At 42.1% G+C, this 25,456-nt stretch overlaps 1 protein-coding gene across 3 annotated transcripts in view; it reads left to right on the top strand.

Annotated features, from left to right (window-relative positions):
- Window positions 1-22,435, top strand: part of prkd3 (protein kinase D3) — a 37,915-nt gene extending 15,480 nt beyond the window's left edge. For 2 of the 3 annotated variants that reach the window (XM_046062031.1, XM_046062033.1), the window contains exons 3-19: window positions 5,817-5,955; window positions 9,293-9,424; window positions 9,959-10,116; window positions 11,013-11,205; window positions 11,298-11,375; window positions 11,465-11,651; window positions 12,290-12,413; window positions 12,641-12,718; window positions 15,538-15,814; window positions 16,993-17,045; window positions 17,457-17,529; window positions 17,641-17,747; window positions 17,888-18,049; window positions 18,969-19,067; window positions 19,162-19,429; window positions 19,911-19,996; window positions 20,754-22,435. In XM_046062031.1, coding sequence (XP_045917987.1) covers window positions 5,817-5,955; window positions 9,293-9,424; window positions 9,959-10,116; window positions 11,013-11,205; window positions 11,298-11,375; window positions 11,465-11,651; window positions 12,290-12,413; window positions 12,641-12,718; window positions 15,538-15,814; window positions 16,993-17,045; window positions 17,457-17,529; window positions 17,641-17,747; window positions 17,888-18,049; window positions 18,969-19,067; window positions 19,162-19,429; window positions 19,911-19,996; window positions 20,754-20,927 — 2,388 coding nt within the window. In that variant the 3' untranslated portion in view covers window positions 20,928-22,435. The remainder of the gene's footprint in view (window positions 1-5,816; window positions 5,956-9,292; window positions 9,425-9,958; window positions 10,117-11,012; window positions 11,206-11,297; window positions 11,376-11,464; window positions 11,652-12,289; window positions 12,414-12,640; window positions 12,719-15,537; window positions 15,815-16,992; window positions 17,046-17,456; window positions 17,530-17,640; window positions 17,748-17,887; window positions 18,050-18,968; window positions 19,068-19,161; window positions 19,430-19,910; window positions 19,997-20,753) is intronic. The other variant, XM_046062032.1, reaches the window with a different exon arrangement.
- The last annotated feature ends 3,021 nt before the right edge of the window (window positions 22,436-25,456 follow it).

The raw sequence follows: 25,456 nt of genomic DNA on the forward strand, positions 1-25,456 counted from the left end.
CCCCCCCCCCCCCCCCCCCCCCAGTTTTAATGTCACATTCGTATTTGGATGTATGTGGATGAGTAATGACCTATGAGTCATTTCCCTAATTTATCATTTTGAGCTTTACAATGCAACTGATAGCAATAGCTATGCAAGAGAAAGCATCAATGTTCCTGAATGCCAAATGGCACACTTGGTTATTCAAACCAGATCATTTTGTCATGGCTGTCTTGAGGTAATTTGTTTTTGGCTCCCAATGAAATAGGACCATATTTCAGATCTGTCCCGCTCCCTGGCCCTCTCCCACCATCAACTCCCCTCTTTCCTCATCTCCCCTGCCTCTCACTCTCTTTCCTTATAACAGGATTTAGCATATCAATGGCGGATTAGTTCGTTTAACAAAAGCTTACTACTGCAAAGCCCCTTTCCACTCGTCTTTCCAGCCTGACTTGTGGACCTCACACACAGCTCCTCCGCGCCGGGGTCTTTGGTGTGCGTGTGTGGTCGCCGCTGCTCGGCTGAATGGATTTGCGTTTGAAGATGACAAAAGACATGCTTAGTCACTATGGGCTTTCGGAGATGTATGCAGTAGCATGTGTGGGTGATGGTGTGTGAGGGTGCATATGTGTACAGGAGCACGGTAGAGGTTTATTTTTACATGCATGTATGCTGGGAGCTGAAAAACGTGTGTGAATAGAGTCATTTCTGCTTTATGCATGCGCACAGTCTCAGGTTAGCCATCAATTATCACCTCATCTGTATAATCTGAACAACATACTGCAAAAAATGGGTCCTAAACATGCCAATCTATTGTTCTTGTACCTCTGGCTTCCTCTTGCTTTAATGAGGCATGGAAAAAAGTACTGTCCTCTGCCCCCGCAGCCATTGCGGGCCTGCAGATGCTCCAGCTTTGGAATGGGACCTGTTCTGTACAGTGGAAAGTGTTGCACAGGGTGCCAAGAGGGGGGTGACACCAGCTGGATAGATTTGGGCATCGAGCATGTGTGCGTGCAGGGTTCGAGAGAAGGCAAGTGGAGGAAAACCCCACTGTGACACTGCAGCCAGCTCAGGAAGGATGCCCCCACTGCCTGCACTAGTGTTGGTTTGAGCCACATGAAATTAATCACCTCAGAGGGTGACAGGGTTTAGGATGTAGGTATGTCAGAAGGAGGGGGCGAGTTGGAAATGTTCCATTATACAGGCACGTGCCTTGTGTTACATTCTGAACAAAACTTTCTCCTCACACACTGTTTATTAGCTTATCATGTTTGTGTTTGCAATAGTTTTAATGCAGTTGAAAGCATTTTTATAATGGGATTAATTAATGGCGGACTCTTATGTAACATATGGGAACGTGAGGGTGTCTCCATAAGATGAATATCTAACACTCAAACACACCACAGGCCCACAGTGTTTGTGAAATAAAAGTATTATCAGTATCACGGTGGCGAGGTGTCTGTGTGGTTGTGAGTGTATGTCAGCTTTAATACATTTTACATCACCATTTTACAAACACGTATCTCCATGGTGGAATTCTGGTTTGACTAGCACTATGCGGGTTTCAACTAGAGCTGGATTTATCCTGCGTGTAGTAATGGCAAAGTGAACCTTTTCCCAGGATGCACAATGCAAGATGTGAGCTACACACTGGTCAGGTCCTAGTCTATCAAAGGGCTGACACACACACACATACACACACGAACGAGACCTGCATGCGTTTCTTTTGAATGAGCGAGAAGAGGGAAGGACCTGGAGAAGGCCCACTGCAATATGGAGATAACATCTGGACTGTCACATACTGTAGGACCCCACTGAATTTGAGCTCAGGACCTTTTTGCTTTTTGTGTGTTCAGTTTGTAGTGGTGTAATAAAAAAAAAAGCATAATGATGAACATCACACAACCTCAGTACCTCCATTTGACCACCTCTAGCAGTTATTGGGATAATTTTGAGATGGAAATGATGCAGTGATTCAACACTCCATCCATCCATCCATCCATCCATCCATCCATCGTCAGCCGCTTATCCTGCGTACAGGGTCGCGGGGGGGCTGGAGGCTATCCTAGCTGACATCGGGTGAAAGGCGGGGTACACCCTGGACAGATCGCCAGTCCATCGCGGGGCCACACATAGACAACAACCACTCACACTCACACTCACATCCACACCTAAGGACAATTTTGGAGACACCAATTAACCTAGCCTACATGTCTTTGGATAGTGGGAGGAAGCCGGCGCACCCGGAGAGAACCCACGCGGACACGGGGAGAACATGCAAACTCCACACAGAAAAGGCCGGGGCCACCGGGGTTTGAACCCAAGACCTTCTTGCCGTGAGGCGACAGTGCTAACCACTGCCCCTCTTCAAATTCAGTTGCCATGTTTATTCAAAAGGTCACTTCACTTAGATCACATTTAATTATTACCCCTAGTAGTATCTAGCAATGCTGATAGTTTTGGTTTTGCAGTCTCTTCCAGTGAGTTATCTAGCCCAATACATTGGAGGTGAGTTGAACATATATATATCACTATATTTGGAACGCGGTGAATCTTTCCAGAAACAGTGTCATGGTTACTGACTGATTGGCCTTTTCTTTGCATCCTCTGCAATTAAAGCTGCAATGATTACTCAAATAGATATCAACTATCGCCAACTAATTTTTTAATCGATTAATTGGTTTGAGTAATTTTTTAAGAAAAAAAAAATTCATCTTCTTAAATGTGGATATTTTCTGGTTTCTTTCCTCCGCTATGACAGTAAACTGAATATCTTTGGGTTGTGGACAAAACACGATATTTATTTATAGACAAAATAACTAATTTCCGGTATCAATCAAGAAAATATTTGACAGATTCATTGACACTGAAAATAACCATTTAGTTACAGCCAGTGTTTAGCAAGCTACTTGGAAAATGTAGTGAGCTAAGCTACTAGCTACTCTACATTAAATGAAGCTTCACTACACAGAAGCTACCCCCAAGTGAAATGTAGCAAGCTAAGCTACAGCAGCCTGGCAAAAGTAGCTTAGCTACTTTAATTTTTTATAGTTAGGTCATTACACACACACACAAACATATATATATATATATATATAAAGAAACCCCTTCTCACCCCTTGTAGTAGTATGTATCATTCTCAAGCTCGGGTCCTCTAACAGAGGCCTGGGAGTTTGAGTATCTTAGCTGTTCATATATATATGAACAGCTATATATTCATATATATATACACACACACACACACACACACACACACACACACACAGTATAGGCCTAGTTTATATTGAACTAACTTCATTCCTCAGTAACAATAGAAGAAAGACTAAAAACCTGCTCCAAACAGTGTGTGTGCGAGAGAGAGCTAAATCAGACACACAGAAACTCTCCAACTTACTGCCATTTCATTGCAGCGAAATGTATTTCCTCATGCAACAAACAGAACCGTTGTTGTTTGAATAAAGTAACTTAATTTTCGCATTATTAATTAATTATATATTTTTTATTGTTTATATGTGAATTTGTGCTCTGGCAACATTACAACCTAAACAACTTAAACATTCATGGTAATGAGCGAGAGAGAGAGAAAAATCTCATCTCATCTCATGGAAACAAGTTTCTGCCACTACATATCAAAGTTTCCTCCTCATTAGAGGAAGAGGTGGCCAGGCTGGACCCTGATCCTTCTCACAAGAGGTGTTACAGTAACTATCACAATAGAAAGTAAACTCAGTCGTGCATGTCTTTATTCCCCTACAGCAAAGTTGCAGACATCAGCCCAAGGACAGGTTTGCTACGTGGCGTCACTTACTGATCCTTCAGAAATGCTTGGGGAAATATAGCGTGTGTGGAAGCTACCGCACTACTCGGTAGCGATAAAAGAGCTTTGTTACTGAAAAGCTATTTGATTCAGAAAATAGCAACGCTACCACCAAGCTACTGAGAAATGTAGTTAAACTAGTAACGGCGCTACTTGTAGCGACGCTACTGCCCAACAATGGTTACAACCCTGTCTGCAATGCAACTATTGCATAATATGTGCACTGAGGAATATTGATGTTTCACCTTGCATGTTGTTTATTCCTAGAGTGAAGCTATAGACAGTTCATGAATTATATTCTAAGGACCCAGTGCCTGGTGGGTCTTTCATGGGGAAGCCCCACTGCTGTACATGAAGTCATGTTTTATGTTCTGATGTTGGCAGGGGGACCAGGTACTTTGTTGGAGTGTCTCTCTGTCCAACCACTAGTCCACTCTGCTGCTTGAAAGATCAGAGCAGGGCTCACTAGTCATCAATGTCTGTGCAGAATTACATTTTTGCCTTCTGATGGTTCATTCTTCAGGCTCTGTTGAGTCATCTGATACACCCATGTTTTCCTGAGCCATCAATCTGTCTTGCTGTCTCTGTATCTGTGTTTCTTGGCAGTTAAAAGGCTCCAGGTGTCTTGTGTGTCCCGTGCCCAGATGCTTTGCCAATCCTAGCGCTCCTGGGCCATAGTGGCATTGTTTTGTATGGCCTATTGTGTGTGACCCTGGTTCAGGGGAAACAGCTGGTGGATCCTCCTGTACCAGCCTGCTTGGCACTGAGGCTGGGCTCAAGCCTTGTTGTAAAATTACTGCGCCCCAATTCCCATTTTGATACAAACAATGCGGGACAGCTCTGAACATCCATCTACAGTTAATCAGTTTTTTCTTCAGTGTCAGGTTTGTGAAGTGATGTTACGCTATGCAGAACATGAGAGCAACCTTCCCTCCTGGTATTAAGAACAGGAGCCTTCTTTGTGCAAGCTTCAGTGTTAAGTTAGTTTGCTGCCTGTGCTTGTTTACAGTAGATATTTACATTCTCTATACTTTTTGTGTATGTGCTCATATAATTTGGTTGTAGCCCTTGCCTTGTGTCAAGAACATCGCTCTCCGAGAGGCTATGGGCTGACTTTAATACAGGACGTGACTCAATATTGACTGGCGCTGCACTTCCTGTGAGCTGATTCTCTTCTACTCCTCTCAGGATGTTTACCTCCTTCTTCTCCGTCTCCCTCTCCACTCCCTTCCTTGATCATGTGACTTTACGTCGGGGCGCTTAGGTCCACGTCGGACCTTGCTTTTGTAGGTTTAGTTTGGCCCAGACGGCGGTGACTGCTGATCTTGGCAATGCTGGAATCCAGATGACTTTTCATTGTGTGCACTTATTAAAACAATACAACCATTACATTATTTAAGTAGAACAATTTATGAGTAGTTTTTCATGATTATTCCATGTTGGCATTGAGGTGTCACTGTATTCTTGGAAACAGTATGAAATAAAAGACTCTCAATTTCCAAAAACAGGCAGGAAGGAGAGAGCCATGACTTTATGACTTGAAAATAAAATAAATGCTGACCACTAATTTTGATTGTGGAATGGAAAATCAGTCTTCTGGAGGGTCCTTTTTAGTGGTATTTCCTCCTATTTCATAGTGTTCATAGTCAGTATAAAAGGAGGTCTGAGCAGGAGTTCTCTTCATGAGCCACTGGGTTCAGAATACTCCAATTCCCATACTGATGGTAATGTAAGCCAATGGAAATTATGTAATGAGTGTGTGTGTGTGTGTGTGTGTGTGTGTGTGTGTGCACTTGTGTGAATATACAGGTTTGCTATAGAAAAGATTTTGAAGTCAGAGTAATGGGGTTGATCTGTATCTCTTTCTCATTCTTTGTCTCTTAGTTGCTGTATGAGACGTGGGCCCATCACGCTGCACTAACCATTAATGTCCAGACATTGTGCGTACACACATTACCTCTATCATTAGAACTGAGAACTAGACTAATATCTTTACTCTACTGTCTCCACCTCTCTCCAGTTCCCAGAGTGCGGCTTCTTCGGCATGTACGACAAGATCCTGCTGTTCCGTCATGACTTAAATGATGAGAACATCCTGCAGAGGCTCACCTCGGCAGAAGACATCCACGAAGGAGACCTCATAGAGGTGGTGCTCTCTGGTATGTAAGCTGCCATTTGCATCTCAGATTAGTTTGAACATGAAGAAAGTTGTGGTAAAATGAATTGCTACTCAGCATCTTTGTGAAGGCAAAATAAACTCCCCATTGACTCAGAGTAAAAAAAGAGTTAACATTTGTGAACTGTTACTCTTGGCAAATACAAAGGCACAGAATGAAGACAACAAAGTTTAAACCTCTTAATGTGAGTATCTTAGATGAGCTATCCAAATAATTTAATATGGTTAGGATCAGAGTCAGGAAGAGACATTTATTAAATGTTGAAAGCAGTAACTTAAAAGAAGGCGAGACCTTTTGCATATGTGTTCCATGTATGTATGTATGAGTGGAATATATCAGTTGAAACATCAGCAAAGATTGTATACAAATTGTCTAAAGAGAGAAACAGAGAGAAACCGTCTTAAGGTCTTGCTTCTTCTGTCTTCCAAAACAAGAGAAAAATTTAGCAAAAGTTCAACCAAACGGTATAAACAGTGTTTCAAAGTCCAAACATTGGTCTATAACTAATAAACTGGAGGTGTGTTACATTTTTTGTGTTAGTAGACACACCTCCCAGTTGAACACAGCCTGTCGTGTCTTGTTCAAGGGCACTTCAGTGGGTCAGATACTTGCTGTGAGAGTCCTCTGTACTCAGTTTAAACGTCACTGCCCACGTAAAATATTATTCTTGCGCCATTTTATGTTATGTTTTATGTGTCAATTGAATGACTACAAGTGAATCACCCGACACGCTACCATCTTGCTCACTCACTCACTTACTCACTCCCCTGCCTTTTACTTTTTGATAAAAGTGCGTTTTCTTTCTTCCTCATCAAAGTTTCCATCAGATTGTCCGCCTTTCTAGCGGCCACACAGGTGTTTGCAGTGAATGAATCAGCTTCCTGCGCAGTGCTGAGACCAACAAACGCAATAGAGTATCTGTTCTGCTCTAATCTGTTTTCCTGCTCCATCTGTCTCCACCGGGAAGCACCTGACACCACCTGTGCTGAATATCTCCCCATCTCCTCTGGGCTGCGAGCATTGTTTGCAGGGATTTAGACAGGGGATGATTGTATAGGTTCAGGATCTGAGGGTAGTTCAGGCATCAGGGCTGAGGAATGTAGACTAAAGACTGGAGAACTTCCTTCTTTTTGTTTCTGACTGTCTGTGTTTGTCTTGTGCTCTCTTTTGTGTCAGTCTTTGTTGCTCTCTTTCCCTACTCGCTTTCTCTCATTATAATCCCTCCTACCTCATTAAATCCATCTGCACATGTAAGCTCCCACAGCAGAGCCTGGCAATTTATAGCCTGAGATATACCTTATGAAAACCGTAACAAGAGGCGGATGTTATCTTGCATTTGCTACATTACAACACACGCTGTTTTTTGTATTTCATCTACCACTGAATGAACTTGGCCGTCTTCGCGAGAGGGGCTTTGCATGTCAGACACTTGATCTTTGTTTGAGAAACACGAGCTGAGAGAGCCACGTTCCCAAGCCTTTCATTTGCTTCAGAGAAAATATGAACCTTTTCCGCCCCGCAATTTGTCTCCTGTCATCTTCCGTTCAGTTTCCCTCAACCAACCTGTTGTTGGATTCTGCGGCTGTGGGAGAGAGTCTGAATATCTCTCTCGCTGCAAGAGGGAGGCAGAAGTGGCTTTTTCTTGGCTGTGGGCTCAAAGAAGAGGGCTTGTTTTTCCTGCAGTAAGTGATTGTAGTAGACCCGCAGAGTGTAAACACGCTCTGATGTGCGGGGCGGCCCTGGACACAGCGGACACTGCGCAGGCCATCTCGGCCCATGAGGTTTGAGGTTTGGCCTGACCGATAGTCCCTTTGTTCTGTTTTTCACTCCCTTAAATTCCCACCCACTTTCACAAGCTCCTTATTCACCACTGCTGGTAGTGTGATATTGATATTTTACAATGCTTTCGTTTTTGGCATAAATATGGCAAACTTGTTTTTGTCAGATGGAATCTTGTGGCCCCCCAAATGGAAACTCAGTGCCTCAAAGCAAACAGATAGCACATTCATGTAAGCCTCACCGCTCGTGAGAAGTGCTGTGGAAAACAACGTGTCGAGTTTATGTTGGGTGTTGTTTGATGCTAATTAGCATGATGAGCATTACATAACAGCATGACTGTTTAAAAGCGGCCAGTTGTTTTGCAGACGTGTGTGAAAAAGCTCATGAATGCCCCCTTTCATGTGTCTGTGCCGGGGAGCTATGTTCGGCCCATGACATGTGACCTGCTTGAGTTCTTTCTTCTCTTTCAAATCAAACCCAAACTGTGAAAATCAACCCACCAGCCATTCTTTAGTCAAATTAACAGATCAGATTGATTCAGTGTGACTGGCTTTTTATTGCTTATGAGGATTTCTGTGACATCTAAGGTTTTTTCTCAAAATCTCTCTCTTTCTTGCTTAAAGGATGTTTTCTTTTTTCTTTATATGGACCTGGCAAATGAAATGATATATTTCACGTTATATTTGTTGTTCAAATCTGCATCTCGTCAGAGCCATCCACTGTTGTCCAAGAGAAAATGTGTTTAGTTGAATCCCCTCAAAGAAAATGAAATAAGATGACATCACCATCACCACCACACAGGTTTCAGTCTTTAACCCGAGTGTAAAGATTAACCATTCCCTTGTTGGTCACTACGGCCTGATAAATGATTGCACAGGAACAGCCTCTCATGAGAAGATTCAGTTGTACGTACAGGTTTGGCCCCAGTCACCTCCATATCTTACTCATCTTCACATCTTTGATGATTCAGAGACATGACGAACCTACTTTTGCTTCCAGCAATGAGCTCACTGTGTCTGTGTGACTCACGACAACAGAGACATGAAGGAAAAATAAGAGAGAAACAGGAAGAGAGTATCCACAGCTCCACTGGTTTTGATATTAAGCTCATGATAACAAAGATGAACTGATACAACAGGATCATTCTACATTTATCTGGTATCTTATGGGTGTGCCCTATCACTTTGATACATGGAATGATGAAATTGTGTCTTTGCAGATGTGGCGCCCCCTACTGCAGCAGTGTAGATGTAGCACTTGCATGAGAAATCACATATTTGTTTATGCCGGAGCACTTGCAAAGGGAATCTCAGTCCTATTACATTACTTTCTTTCTCATTTACATACACACATATCTCACATATAGTGAGGCTGGTTTTATGAGAAATAACATAATAATGTGAAAAAGTTGCCAAATACACATGATAAATTGCTGCTCTCTTCTTGTCTCTTTGATTCCTTTGTCATTACATATAAATGGTTTTCCAGATTTGTTTTGCTTTCGCCAAGTTTCAGTTATACACTTGTGTATTGTTTCTAGCTCAAGCCACAGTTGAAGACTTCCAGATCCGACCCCATGCCCTTTATGTCCACTCCTACAAGGCCCCCACATTCTGCGACTACTGTGGGGAGATGCTATGGGGTCTCGTTCGACAGGGACTCAAATGTGAAGGTTAGACACACACACACGCAAACACCTCGTTGAATGCCACAGAACCCCTGCTGTGTCATTGCCAAGCCACTGAGCTAACCTTTTACTGGATCCCATACTGCATCCACACACACGCTCACACACAGATGCACACCAGATCTCTGACCTCAAAAATGTATCAGGGAGGTATACAAGCAAACAAGAAAGATTTGGTCCGGGTGCCGGAGCCAGTGAAATGCTTGACATTCAGATCCCAGCGGAATTATGGCGCGTCGGCTCGCCTTTCATTTTCTGTCCTTGCTGGATTAGATTTGAATTATACTCTTTCATTTTCATGTTATTAGACTACATGTGAAGCCTAACAAGCCAGTGAAACATTCATGGTCATAAATTTTCATTTTAAAGCTTAATTGTCAGGAGCCATCTTGTTGCAGATTTGCGGAATAAAAATATGATCACCTCTCTTTCACCTCACTGTTTGATGTTCTGCAGCCTGTAGTATTAAATATTCCTAAGTTTTTTTGACTGGTGTCATTTGTGTTTTCATGTTTTAAGGATGTGGGCTAAATTACCACAAGCGCTGCGCCTTTAAGATCCCAAATAACTGTACTGGTGTCAGGAAGAGGCGATTGTCCAATGTCTCACTGCCCGGACCCTCCCTCTCTGTCCCCCGACCGGCACCTGCGGAAAATGCCGTGGTCGTCCTGGATGAGGTGAGTTGTGATTGGCTGGTTGGATAAAAATTAAGAAAACTATGCAAAGAGCACTGTGAAAAGTTGGAAAGACATCAGTATCTGCTTATCCTCTGAATGATGCAATGATTTTTGTTTTATCCTCACACATTAAATGAGCTGGCTGCAGTTCAGACATCATCCTATATCAGACTGGAAGCCAGGTGAATCGGCCAAGAATGTGAGGCAGTCAATCTGCATGCTGCTCACGAGCTTTGTCTCAACTGCTAAACGTGTCTAAACTTATCAAATTTGGCTCTTTTCCATGGGTGGATCTCATGGGCCCCGTTGTAGAATACCACTGATGCAGAAAATTGAATTGAGCTGCACATTGTTCTGTGGAGAGATCCTCAGCGAGGTCTTATGAAACAGTTTTTGCATAAGTCCGCGTTGGAATATTCCCCTCTTGTCTGTATCCCCACGAAAGGTCACATCAGGAAATGTAATTATGCTAATGACATTAAAAGTCCATTGAAGTCCAAGTTTATGTATCTACTAACTTATTGGCAAAAATGAAAGACGCGTCCTTCCCATTTCTGTCAGGAGCTTCCAGACTGCATGATTTATTCATGTACAATCAGAAATAAATGCTCATATGTGGTAAAACATGACAAATCTAATAACCCTTTTTCAACCGCCGGGATATGCAAAGTCACGCTAACTCAGTATGACAGATTTCATTTTCCCTTTTCCACTGATTTCTTTCTCTTCTTCTACTGCCATGTCATCATTCACTCATGTCTTTCCCTTTCACTCAAATACTCCCTTTGAGGCTGTTCTTCCGCTACTTTTCCCTTCACTTCCTTCCTGCATATGGTTTTTAATTCTTCCCAATGTCCCTCCGTCTTCTTGTTTTTCCATCCTTCCGACCCCCACAGCAGAGGTCCCATCAGGAGGCAGGGAAGCGGATCCTGTCTTGGAGCGGCAGGCCTATCTGGATGGAGAAGATGGTGCTGGGACGGGTTAAGGTGCCGCACACCTTCGCTATTCACACCTACACTCGTCCCACAATCTGCCAGTACTGCAAGCGTCTGCTCAAGGGTCTCTTTCGCCAGGGCATGCAGTGTAAAGGTAGCACTGCATATGAAAAGTGTGTATTTTGGTGGTGCATCATATAATTATGATGTGTTTGAATCTTGAATTTCTTTTATTTCATCTACCAGATTGCAGATTCAACTGCCATAAACGATGTGCTTCAAAGGTACCTAGAGACTGTTTGGGGGAGGTGGACTTCAATGGAGGTAAGTTCTACTTCCAAATTCACAGTGACAGTGTTACATCTCTAACATTTGCACTTTCAAATATTTGCATATTTACTGTACATGTGTAGAGCCAGCCAGCCCTGGCCCAGACTCCGACACTACCATGGATACTATGGAGGTGGACAGTGGAGATATGGATGGCGGCAGAGGACTGGACGACCCAGAGGAACCCTCCACCCCAGATGAGAGGATGTTCGACATGGATTCTCCCTTCTTGGACAGAGAGAAGGACGAAGAGCCCATCAAGACTATTAGGTATGAACATGTTGATTTGATTAGATGTTATTGAGTTTGAAATTTCTGGTACCCCAGTTAGAGACAAACATTGTGGCTGGCATGACACTGTGCCAAGATATTCTAGATTTCCTGTTGAAAAAGTGTTGGTGGTAATGTTTGTTGTCTCAGCCACAGTTCATGCCAGCTACCCAGTTCTATTTATTTATATATATGTATATATTTGCTAAATGTGCCATTATTTAACAGCTCAGTAAAGAGCAGCCACAGGAAACAATTGGGACAAGGGGAAGACATGCAACAAAGGTCACATGCCCGACAAGTGACTCAAACCGGGGACTTTGCGGTTATTCTTTAAATCACCAGGTCTAACTACCCAATTCCTATGTTTATTCTACACCAGCAGCATGTGTTTTATGTTTTGAGTAGAGTTGCCACTGCTGCAAACATAAAATGCATTACTTCCTGTGCAGGATTTCTTTAAGGAAAGACCTACCAGACTCTGGGTAGTTAGAGAAGCAAATGTTAAACATCTCATGAGCTAGCTACAGGTCAATTTAAATGTAACCCGTTACTGTTTCATTATATTTACCTCTAAAAAAATAACTAATTTTCATATTAATCGATGAAATCTAAATTTTTTGTGCGTGTGTGTCTAGCCCTTCCACTAGCAGCAACATCCCTCTGATGCGGGTGGTCCAGTCCATCAAACACACCAAGAGGCGGAGCTCCACTGTGGTGAAGGAGGGCTGGATGGTTCATTATACGAGCAGGGACAACCTGGTAAGACTGATAACCCCAAAAGCCCAACAAAGGAGCCCAGTCTCAAATGGACTGTGCTTAGCCTGTATGCTGGGGAAAACTCCTTCTCCAAAGCTGTTCACATGTGTTGAATTCAGCACAGAAGGTATTTTCCTCATGAAACTAAATTTTGAAGTACTGTAACATTGGTAGGTCACGTGTGTTCTGTCATTTGGACTAACTTGGTGTTCATTTCCCCCTTTTAACAGCGGAAGAGACATTACTGGAGGCTGGACAGCAAGAGTCTGAGTCTCTTCCAGAACGACACCGGGGCCAAGTTCTACAAAGTAAGCATAAAACTATCCTCTTCTTGGAAATGTTGTGTCTTGTCCTACACATTAAACACACAGTAGCATTTATTAATCTGTCAGAAAATGGAGCAGCTTTATGCAAGTGTATTTAGTGTTGAGTCCATGGTTGATAATATAAAAGCCCCCATTAGAGTTCCAAAGTATTGAAAATATGCCATTACTTTTTTATGATTCAAAAGTGGTGATGTTGAAGTCATTTTCATAACATTATTGTTTTTCACACTTATGAGAGGTATGTAAATAGAATCTCACCAGTGGTAGCTGTGTGACTCAGCTCGAGGGCTGTCGTGTTGCAACTGTAAACTACCCTGAGGTCAGTCCCGGCCACTGAAATTTCCCCCGTGGTTTTTGTTAGCCTGCAGCCTGGTCTTGTTCCTGCATGAAATGAAAGGAACGACTCACTTACAGTAGTCCTCTTTAACTGTTGTGTATCAGAACAGATTGGACATTTGAAGGGGTTTTGATGAGAGAGTAAAAATTTAGTCTGGATTAACTGGACAATTTTAATACACAATTCTTCTCTGAAATTGTTGAATTAAAAAAAAGACAAGGAGATGTTAAATTTTGATTTTTAATATTTTTTAATCCAAAGTACGTGATGGCTGTGAGTGAAAAGCTGCAATTTCGATATGTAAAATCAGTTGTGGAGAGTGTGTGACACTGCCCGCTCACTGCCAGCAGCGTAGTCAGTCATTACACTGCCCGCAGGGGCTTAATAGCACTGTAATTACACACTGAGGACCAAGGCAGGGAACTACAGCCTGCAAGGTAAAGACTTCCATGTGTGTTGGTGGGTGTGTGTGTGTGTTTGTGTAGGGCGGGGGTTGTAATTATTTTATTGTTCATGTCCTTTGTGTGCTTCGAGTCAGAGTTGTGTGGCAGTGGGCTGGTGTATATGATGCAGCAGAGTTTCCAGTGTGAGAGTCGGCATGTTCACTATGAGAGAGTGTGTGTGTGTGTGTGTGTGTGTGTGTCAAACAGGTGGTTTGATACACAGCTGTATCTATAGTCCTGCTTTTTTTCTCCTTCTCGCTATCACCCTCTTATGCTGAAACAAGCCTGAAAAATACTTAATTGCCTCATCCTTCTCTCCCAATTATCCTGTCACACCCTGCATCTAAAGCCTTGGAGAGGAAACCTCAGCAGGGGCTGACTCCTCAGGGTGTGTTCACTGGCAGCTTTATGTGGTTCTTTATTATCAACTTGGCACTCAGCTATACGTTTAGCTGTAAATGTCATGTTTTCACGCTTCAAAGTTTGGTCTTTGTCCCGTGCTCGTTGCTTCATAGTAGCAGATTTCTATCCCTGATAGAGCTGATTTCCTGCACATATAGTAGAAAAAAAGTCCTTTCAGCGGTTTCTTCCCCGAAACCACAGATTATCCATATGCTCAGTCTGTATCCGGGAAAGCGTCTGTCCTGGGCATTTTCCTTTCATTTCCCTGAAGTTTCTGAGCCTGCTGCTCATCAGTGTGTGGCTGTCCTTCCCTTTTCTTTATACCTCCAATCTGATTAGTGGTGGTCGCGTGGTGGCTAGCTTGCCAGGCATGGCAGCCATTTTCTCCATTTGGAAGCCATAACGGCTCTGCGTTTGAAGATGAGACCCCTGTACTTGTGGCTTTCTCTGAAGAACCTTTTATGGGGTGTGGGGGCTTCTCTCTGTCTCTGCCAGATTGAGTCCTGTCACACTGAAATTTTGCACCCACACAAACACACACCGGTAGTTGCCTTGTCTTTCGTCTCAGTGGCTAGCGGTAGCGCCAGCGGCTCGTGGTCAGATGGGGCCTCTGGCTGTCCCTGCCTTGTAATCAGGGAACCAGAGCACTTGAGCCGACACAGGACTCACTCACGTGACCCTGCCCCGCTAACCACAAGCACTTCATCTGAAACTCTGTGGTGAGCCATGCGGAGGGGACAGCGTGTGCCTCTCTGAGCCCCCATTGGCTGGAACTTTGCTGTGTTTTTTAATTTTTGACCCTCCCTCCTCTCTTTGATTTGACAGTGAGTTTGAAGGGGAAGGTGGGACTTTTAAAGTGTGCTCTCACTGTCCTCTCTGTATGTGCTCATAAGAGAGAGAAGAGTAAAGTTAGAGCTGGGACTTTATATTCAGCACTTTGATTATCCCCAAGAAGCGTGGAGACTTTTGGAGTGTGTGAGTGTTACTACTTGTATCAATACTGTTTTTGCTATTGTTGAGGTGGTGCATTACACCCGTAGGTTAAGAATTCTTCTGCTCTAATAACATTTTCTGTTTAAATTTCTTTAAATGAGATAATCAACTTTAAAAAAGTGGTATTGTTTTTTTTACAAAATTGGTAACTTGATTTTTTTAAGTTAAGGAAACCTGTTGCCTTTTTATTTTTTTACTTTTAGCTTTTGTCTAGTCAAAATGTTATTGTTGGATCAAAATGTATATATTTAATTATCCAATGAGGTATTTTATTTTTATTTTTTCTGCTGTTTTCTACCTCTCCTCCCAAGGTAAAATTATGTATATAATAAATGTAAATGGCACCTAGGCAGGAATGTGGTTGAGTATGTGTGTATTTTACACTGTTTTGTATTGAGGAGTGTTGTTTGTTTGTTTTTTACGCCAAGACGTTGTTTATGCCTCAGGTGTATTGGTTGGCTGTGCAGACAACACTCAGTGGAATGAAGAAATATTGAGAAAGGAAAAAGAAAAGCTTGAGCTCTCACTTGATAAATGTTCTGGATCCTATTTTTGTGAGAAACGCAGAATATAATATTTTGTGTTTTGTTTGTTTTTATAATCTCTGTACCTCACCACTCCCACAGGAAATCCCTCTCTCCGAGATCCTCCAGGTGGAACAGTCCAAAGACTACAGTAATCTGGCCCAAGGCAGCAACCCACACTGCTTTGAGATCATCACAGCCACCATGGTCTACTATGTAGGGGAGAACAACTGCGGTCACTACCACAGTCCCGCTCTGGCCGCCTCAGGAGTCGGCATGGAGGTGGCTCAGGGCTGGGAGAAGGCCATCAGACAGGCCTTGATGCCCGTCACCCCACAGCCCAGTGTGGCCAGTGCTGCTGGCCACGGCAAAGATCATAGTAAGTAAAAGATTGTAGCTCTCTTGTGCATAAAGCTTATTTTGGAAGAAATGAGAAAACAAATTGAAATGGAACAATTAAATAGAAACATTGCTTTTCTTCCTCTAAAAGGTGATATTTTTTGGAATTCAGACAACCGATCATGTGTTAAATTTGATACTGGAATTTCATGTGCCGAAGGGTGAGATTAAAGGTGCCATGCATTCAAGTGAAAAAACTGAATAAAAGTTTTAAGTGATGTTTCATTGAACATTTTTAACCTTTTGCCTGGCAAAACTCTTAAATTCTGAAAAGAAGACAGATTTTAAAATGCAAAAGTGATGATGATGACAGATTTTATTGTCAGTGAGGAATGTTTTCAGTTTCTGACTGTGTGCCTTAGATCAGACAAGTTTGGGTTTTCCCTGTCAGTTTTCTTGACTCAACACAAGACTAAGTTACTAACTACGAGGGCCACAACAAACGAAAAGTCTCACTTTCCTTGATTATGTGTGTTGAAAAGTTTGAGGTTAGCCTAAATAGAAAGCACCACCTTGGTTGAAGTGGTCAAAAAAACACTTAGAAATCTGGCCTTAGCTTTTGATAGGCAGGGAAAACCCTGCGTTTGGCGAAAGGAAGTGACAGTAGTGACAAATGAACTGACATGACTGAAACCGAAGGCAGAAAGTCTCACCCACAGTAGTCAAGACAGAGATTATCTCAGGTCAGTGAATTTGGTCTTGAACAACAAAAACAGCAATGTGTGGGCTATTATTTGAGGTTCTAGGTAAATGGTGTATTATGTGGTTATTTCTCATTCAAAATTTAAATTACATTTTTGTGTGTAGCATTAGTGAAAACGATCACAACATCATGTTTTCTACTTGCTTTTATCTCTGGCTTTTGTCTTAATTCCCAGTTATGAAATACATTGCATACTTGCACCATTCAGTCACACATAGCTTCCCAGATCAATTTTAAAGCCAGTTTATTGTCTAATAAAATGCCTTATTATGTGGAGCTGTGACTTATTGCACGCAGCTGCAATAAGCTTGAAGGTTTTGGAAAAAACAAAAAAACACTAGTATTTGAGTTATGCGCCTCCAATTACTTAAGGATTCACTGGCTGCATGATGCATTGGTCAAGTGGCCTTTTTCAGTTGTTTAATGTGAAGTCATTATGTGTTTTCTCTCTCCAGAAGAGCTGTCCATAAGCATATCTGTGTCCAACTGCCAGATCCAGGAGAATGTGGTGAGTGGGGCTTCTTTATTCTCGGAGATGCTGTTGCACAATTTCCCTGCACAGTCTGCACATGCATTCATATGCTATTAAAGTAGCTGTTGTGGTAAAATCTGAAATTGAATCCTACAGTTTTTTTAACAAAACCTACAGTGGAAGCTTTTATGTTGCAATGGGGAAGCTGCAGACCCATTTTTTGGAAGGGATTTTTGTCTCAGTTCCACTTCTGCATTGAGTGAAAGTTAAATATACTATATATATGTTTATATATATATATATATATAGCAAGAGCTACATTTTTTTCTGGGCTTTTGGTGATGTCATTGTAACAGTACACTTTGCCAATGTCAGCATGGAAAATTAACCAAATGTTAAAGCAGTAAAAGTAAAATTCAACAGTAACAGCAAATTATCTGTGTGTAGGATATTGCCTCAGTGTACCAAATATTCTCTGATGAGGTGCTAGGATCAGGCCAGTTTGGCATCGTATATGGAGGTATGTTTCGCATTTGATATAGTACCACATACATTTTACATAATATTGCTCTACTTTGAATTATTTTAAATGTGCAGGCATGTTAAAGTTATTCATCCCATTAACTTTTAGGCAAACACAGAAAGAGTGGCAGAGATGTGGCAATCAAGGTAATTGACAAGATGAGATTTCCTACCAAGCAGGAGAGCCAGCTGAGGAATGAGGTGGCAATATTACAGGTAATGAACAGAATCTATCAATGATAGCACAAAATGGCGATATAACTAATAAGCAAATATGTCAATGTCTTTCCTAAGTTGTTGTTCCCTCACTGCTCCTGAATCACTGTAGACTCAATGTATTTGGGGCTTTTCTTCAGAATCTGCATCACCCAGGAATCGTCAACTTGGAGTGTATGTTTGAGACGCCCGAGCGGGTGTTTGTGGTTATGGAGAAGCTGCATGGCGACATGCTGGAGATGATTCTGTCCAGCGAGAAGAGCAAACTGCCTGAACGAATCACCAAGTTCCTGGTAACACAGGTACGAAACACACTTCTCACCCCTTTGCTCCATCTCAATCAAAATCTTTGGAATGCCCTGTAGCCTTATGCCACTATATTGTTACTATCTGTGAAAGCAGCTGATCACGGTCAAATGAACTGATAATCAATAAGAGCTACAGCATGTGTCTGCCTTTTCACATTTTAAACTTTAAAATGGTGCCCTCCTTCACCTTCTTGCTACCATTTTTGTGCTTTATTTTATCATTGCTTTCTTTTCCTCTCTCCCTGTGTCCTCCCTTCTGTTTTTGGGGTGTGTTTGCCCACTGTGCATGAGCCTGTGCTCCAGCGCCAGGGCCTGTTTATTCTTGTGGCGAACTGATTGGGGCAGTGGTGTTTACCAGATTGGTCTGCATGGCATCACGGCCTCCTCCCTGGCCATGGATTACAGCCTGCAGTGTGCTGGTGGCTTTGTGGCCTGATTAGAAGAGCAGCAGGCCCCTGGGCCTCAATGGATCCCGTGTTCCAAACAGGAGCGGGGCCATTAACAACAGCCCCATTAGCTGTGGCGGGACCTGGCTCTGATGTGGTCAGGAGGACTTCTGTCAAAGTCAGGGTCAGGATAGGAGAGCCAGGCGCACTGTGGTTTTGGTACAGGGCCATAGGCAGACAAGCGTGCAGCGCTAGCTTACGCCAGGCCTCGCGAATATAGATGGGATGATGAGATGAGATCATTTGTCTTTATGTGAAGGTACTGGTCAGGATGGAAGTATTTAAGGGCATTTGCTTATACTGCTGGTATTTTTCCACATGGCAGCACCATAGATTCTACTGCTTAGATTATTCAAACATTACCCTGTTTATACGATACTCTATATACATTGAAACATTTAGATGCTAGCGTTTACAGTATTGTCATCTGGATTTTTTTAGCAACATTGTGGGTTTTTTTGCTGCAGATCCTGGTGGCCTTGAGACATTTGCACTTCAAAAACATTGTTCACTGTGACTTGAAGCCCGAAAATGTACTACTGGCCTCTGCAGAGCCCTTTCCTCAGGTAAAAAAAAGAATATTTGTTCATATATGTATGTTTTTGTTCTGTCCGCATTTGTGTGTATGTATGTTGACCCTGTTTTTATGCTTTATGACAGGTAAAGCTGTGTGACTTTGGCTTTGCCCGTATCATTGGCGAGAAGTCGTTCCGGCGCTCTGTAGTGGGCACGCCGGCTTACCTGGCTCCAGAAGTGCTGCGCAGTAAAGGCTACAACCGCTCCTTAGACATGTGGTCAGTGGGAGTCATCGTGTACGTGAGCTTGAGCGGGACCTTCCCTTTTAATGAGGACGAGGACATTAATGACCAAATCCAGAATGCTGCCTTCATGTACCCACCTACACCCTGGAAGGACATCTCTACAGAGGGTAAGATGAACAGTTTGTTCATTTTGTTTCTTGAAGTAAACTAAAGTAAAGCTAAAATATTTAACAATGCTTGATCAAATGTGGCCGGTAACTTCACGCCTATTAGTGCTGCTGGTACCTGTAGTTTAGTGTCAAACTGATACTTAGACATGTAACCTCAGAGCTGTCCTCCCCACCTACACGTCTGGGTCGTCTGAACTTTGATCTGACTTTTCGTTGTCTGCGAATGAGATGAATCACTTTCAAATCTCCCCCAACTGCCCAAGCTGCAGCTCCCCCGACATACAGTGTGAAAGACAACATGGTGAACCAAAAGGTGTTTGTGCTTATGTAACAAACTACAGCAACCCCTATTCTTGCTGTTATGTGCTATGATAGTTATCATTTGCTGTGTGAACTGCTTAGAGAGTCTTGTCCTTTTCTTTGACACTGACACAACAACTTATTGATAGAGTCTGCATATTATCGATTTCTTTCACAGCCACAGATCTGATCAACAATCTTCTCCAAGTCAAGATGAGGAAGAGGTACAGCGTCGACAAGTGTCTCAGCCATCCCTGGTTACAGGTGACTTATTTGCTTATTTTCTCTGGCACTTTATCCCATTTGACGCAACACAAACATACTGTTAGATTCAGGCTGACCCACTTTCCAAGGACAGTGCCTCATAATCATCGCTTTTGGATATTTTCTTTTCAACAGTAATCAACTGATTGTTGTCTGTAAATCTGTGGTTACAGTGCAAACACAAAAGGCTAACGGCTAATTCAGCATTACTTTTTTGGTGTAAATTAGCCGAAATGTGAACAATTAAAAAAAAAGGCAAACAAAAGAAAATTAAAGCATACATGTGGTTTAGCCTACTCACTCACTCCATGGCAACATTATACTACCTGCTTCCGACCCCCAAAATTATGCAAACTATAGTTCAAAGATTTAGAATAAGATTATCCCAAATAAAAGTCAGAAAAAAGAATAATAAGAGTTACAAAATGTTGTTGTTTTGAACTGTCAGAATTTTTTTTTACATTAATAAGGTTCAAAATATTCAACATAGTTCTAATATCCCTGGAACCCTGACACACTATCCATTCATAGACTGGAACCTGTGGATTCACCAATTTTAAATAACATAAAACCACTTAGAAATATATAAAAATATGGCAGGTCTGACTAAGACATGCTAAAAGCCTGTAAATAAATGAAGTGAAAGCCGAGCTTGAAAGCATTGGGTTCAAAGGAATTTACTCTTTTAATTTCAGGAATACATCTTCACTAATGAGGACAATTTACTGAATTCATTCAAAATGTCTCTTTGCCTCAGGACTATCAGACATGGCTGGACCTCAGGGAGTTTGAGACGCGGCGAGGTGAGCGATACATCACCCACGAGAGTGACGACGCACGCTGGGAGGAGTACGCAGATGAGCACAGTCTGGTTTACCCCAAGCACTTCATCATGGCTCCAAACCTGGATGACATGGAAGAGGACCCCTAGTGGCACAGGGGGCTTACTACACAGCATGTATTAAGGACAAAGATTGTCACAGAGACTTTTTTCATGAAGCTTTGGGAGCCTTGGGCTTTCCCTCCAGAACTGTTTGGAAATGGAGGGAAGCCAATCAGGTGGAGAATAACTCTCCGGAGGCTTTAAAAGTGGGGGAAACCCTAGAATTTGTAGCATGAAGCACTGCTACAAGCAGCGTGCAGGTGGAGATGCGTGGCACAGAAACGCATTAAGAAACTGTCTGGAGAGAAGAGCGCTCATCTTCTTTTTGCACGAAATCAATACATTCCATGGATTTGCTCAAGTTTGGTTCATTTTTAAGAACAGTCACAAAGCAAAATATGCAAGCTGAACGTAGTGGTTTAGTTGTTGTACACACAATTCTGGATAGCTTTGAGTAATAATATGACTATGTGAGAGAAGAGATCAGAGAAAGAGCTTACCCCAGGAGTAAAGGGCACTTTTCACAAGGGATTTACAGTCTGAGAATTTAAAACACAAGTTTTGTTCTCATTTACGAACTGTTTGTGAGACTGTCCTTTGGCATGAAACTGGAACTATCACATATATTTGTATGTCTTTTAATGTATTTCATACTTGTGGTAGAGTTTTGCACTATATTACCATTGAACATAGCAATTGAATAGAAACACTATTCGCTGCTACAGAGAGCAAACCGTTTTTGAGTGTCCAGTCTAGGTGCAAAATTTTACCCAGCGATAATCAGCAGATAGTTGATGCTGATTGCACAGTATTGAATGCTTTTTCACCATTTGTTATTAACTTCATAACAGTATGAGTAGGATCTGTTAGTGGCAGCTAATAGTGTGCAAGTTTTATCAACTTTCCCCCTGAAGAAACCGGACCAACATACCCTGACCAAATATGATAACAAAAACTATTTCAGTGTTTCCAAACCTTTTTCAAATGAACATTATGAATGTGCTCAATGCTACAAGACAAAAACCCTGAACTGTCAGTAAATGCAATAATGGAGCCACTTTTTTCTGTTCAGCATGAGGCTAAAACAGCACAGACACTATGTTTCAGCATCATGCTTTAGTGTATCTTTTTCAGTAGTATCACAGTATTCATGAATGTGACTTTTTAAGCACGCAGATTCTGGAATATGTGATTTTGATGCCCTTTAGGTATCTGAAGTGTTGCATCACCAAAGGTGGCCAACCTAGTTTTTAAAGAACAAAATATTGGTGTCAATTTCCTTGTTCATTATGTTGTCTGGACCATTGTAACAACCCTTTTGTCTGGACTGTGAACAGAAAGGAAATGGAGTATAATTACCTTATGGTTCACATGGGAGTTAGTTATAGTGCTACAGTTTTGTAGTTTACTCTGTTGGTGTGTTTTGGGAGTACGTTCCTGTTTCCTGTTGTCCTTTTCCTGTCTTTGTTGCCGCTGGATTGGCAGGTGTCAGTGTTTTGTATATTTCAGTACATACCAATGGAATAAAAAACATCTTAACTAAGAATGAAAACATTCTCTTTAAGGTCTGACTGTCTTTCTGTTCATGCGCTTGACTTTAACCATAGATTTTATATATTATAGTGCCTCAGCATGCGTGCATCCATGCATAAGCAGCCCCTGGCTTGTAGTGTTGGTGTATGTTGCATCACGATGTGTGAGTGAGTGAGTATGTGTGTGTAGTGGTTTCACATGTCAGATCCCATTCTCAGCAGCTGGATGTGATTGTTGCACCACACCGCGCAGTTTGCTGAGCCAGTCGCTCACCACAAGGGAGTAATGACATAGTTAAAGAGGGTGGTGGTGATGTGGGGGTTTGTGGAAGACTTTGAAATTGCTATCATAGAATCCCTTCAAGTATCAAACGTGGGCTCAGCTCTAGCCCTATGAATGTCTTATTCCTGTACTTCAGAATGGGACTATTGTTTGAAGGTGCAGTTCACCACAAACTACACAGAATAGACAGCTGCCATTAATTTACCAAAACCTTTGAAGTTTGCTGTCCTTGATTCTTCCACAAATGTTCCCTGCACTTACTGCAGATACTGGCTGAACGCTGTTAGCAATCATGGCTAGCATTATTGCAATGCTATCATCTAATAGCCACGGTTGAGAAGTTGAAGATTCTCTTTTTTTCCCCTCCAAATGACACTCAATACTGCTCTCCTGTATCTGATAGTCGGAATGTTTTCAAGATGTTGATCCTCTTTGCAGGCCAGATGACCCCATTAACCTCTGTGGGGGAGACATTTATAGACCAAACAGGCACAAATACAACTCAGAGTTCACTGAGTTGGTGCTCACACATTAAGCAGTGGGCAAAGTAAAGCCAAACTACTCTCCATAATACATCACACATTTTAGTGAAGCTTGTGTTTTTCAAATTTAAGGATTCATTGTGGGAAGAGGTGTACCTAACAGTCATTTAGAAGAAAGGAGATTTAAGCAAAACTGCTGGGGAAGAGTGCAATGTCTCCCTCCTCTGGCTGGATGGAGGTGTACGCAATCCTACCTGTCATTCTATAAAGTCTACTTTTATGTTCATCATGTGCAGTGTCATCATAGAGGTGTTAGTTTATATTTTAGCAATGAGTTCATAGTTAGTGATGTGTTGTACTGGACTGCATTATATTGAAAGGTATTTCTATTTTTCTACCCCACCTCAATGTATGTGAAAGGGAAGGACAAAATATTAGAAAACATTTCTCAATATAATGTAGTTCACTACAACACCACCTTTAATAACTAACCAACAATGTGACCGAAAACTGAACATTATGAGCTTTGTAGAGATAGATGTTATGGCAAGACTGTTATATTGGAGTGCATTAGATAGTACAGGTGACTAATAAAGGGCTCTCTATATTCACATTAGTGGGGAGACCATATTTAAAGTCCCCCTTGACACAAAAATGTGGAGTTCTCTCTGTGCTAACCTTAAATCTGAGTTTAACACACATTAGTTCAAGCAGGATTTTGTGACATCCCAACTTTGAAAGCCAATCGTGGTCCAATATGCAACTTACACAGGTGTGATGTGGAAAGTCGACACACAATGGGAATGCACCTTTTAGTGAAGTATGAGACAGTATGTCTAATTAAAAATGAACAATATTTGCCTATTCGTAGATTCTTGATTTTGCCATATGGAGACTACTATGTTTTAGCTGTAGTAATAGTTTTAGGCATTTTGCATAGGCATATGTCTGAAAACATGTCTGGTGGGGATCTTTAAAATATTGTGATTAAAAAGCAAGGACATTATTCGGGCTCGGCAATATGTGACATATATATTTTATGATAATATGAGTCTACATTATCAGAAAGGAAGCAAATGAGTGATACAGGGGCCCATTTGCTATTGTATGCATGTTTGTATTCATAGAATGTCACATGGGGACAATAAATCCTATCTTTGGTCTGTATCCACCACTATGCGTCTACTGACAAGTAGTTCTCTTTGCTGCCAGAAGGTGTCACTCTCTGTAGGTTAATCCAGTCAAATTGTAATGGAACAGTCAGAGTCTTTGTGGGACATTTCTGAAACAGGATGTGTGGTAAAGCATTCGGTTATCCTAAGATGGATAAACATTCTTGTGCATATACCTTCACACACGAGTGCGTCACACATTACAAGTGGATACAGCCAAAGAAATCTCATGTAGAGTGAACTATAAAACATATTGTAGAATTTACATGAATCAAGTCTGTGCTATCAGATGCGTGTCAGTGATCACGTCTGTTGAAGGATCAGAGAGCAGCAGTCTTTGTAGCCCTGATCTGGGGTCTGCGTATTTGTTGAGCAGCTTCGCCCAGTAGCTTCTCGGCAGGTCTCTCGTCACCTTAAGGAGAGGTGCTAACCCCCACCCCCTCGTCCCCACCTCTCCTCTACGTCCTCCATTCCCTTGCTTCTCTTCTCTGCTCCATGCTGGGTGTCCATGGGCTCCAGACCAAACAAGCAAACAAACATAACAACAGAAAAACCCATCACACAGACAAGGTTGGTCTGGGCTTGGGGGAGAGATGGGTAGAGATCTTGTTTGCTTTCTGGGCCGGTTCCATTTCACTGTGATGGCAGAGAAGGCCTCCCAGGACACGGCTACTCACACTTCTGTTTGACTTCCAGGGGGGGGGATCAAGGTGGTCCTTGGCACTGACACATCCCATCCTGACCCAATAGACTGCTGGCTGCAGCCACGGGCCTGTAGCCTTTACCTAAGCTGGCCCTGTACTCTTTACCCGTGGTCTTTGCCTTTATCTGAGGAACTTGTTGGTGTGGCATTCAGCTGGTGGCCTTTAATCCGCACAATGCTGTCTTTCAGTCATGACCAGTAAATATAGCGATTAATTTGATGACTTGAACCTGGCATCCCATGTATACAGCATGCTATCACATTACATTATCAGTAAATAGTGACTGGGATAAAGAAGCTTATTGTGTAATTGCTAAACCTTTTCTCAAGATGCAGAAAGTGTCCAGTACTAGAGTACAAAACCCCAAACTTTTACAGCCTGTAAATTGTAGACTTAGACATTGT

The sequence above is a fragment of the Micropterus dolomieu genome, linkage group LG11 (genome assembly GCF_021292245.1).
Source record: "Micropterus dolomieu isolate WLL.071019.BEF.003 ecotype Adirondacks linkage group LG11, ASM2129224v1, whole genome shotgun sequence".
NCBI lineage: Eukaryota > Metazoa > Chordata > Actinopteri > Centrarchiformes > Centrarchidae > Micropterus > Micropterus dolomieu.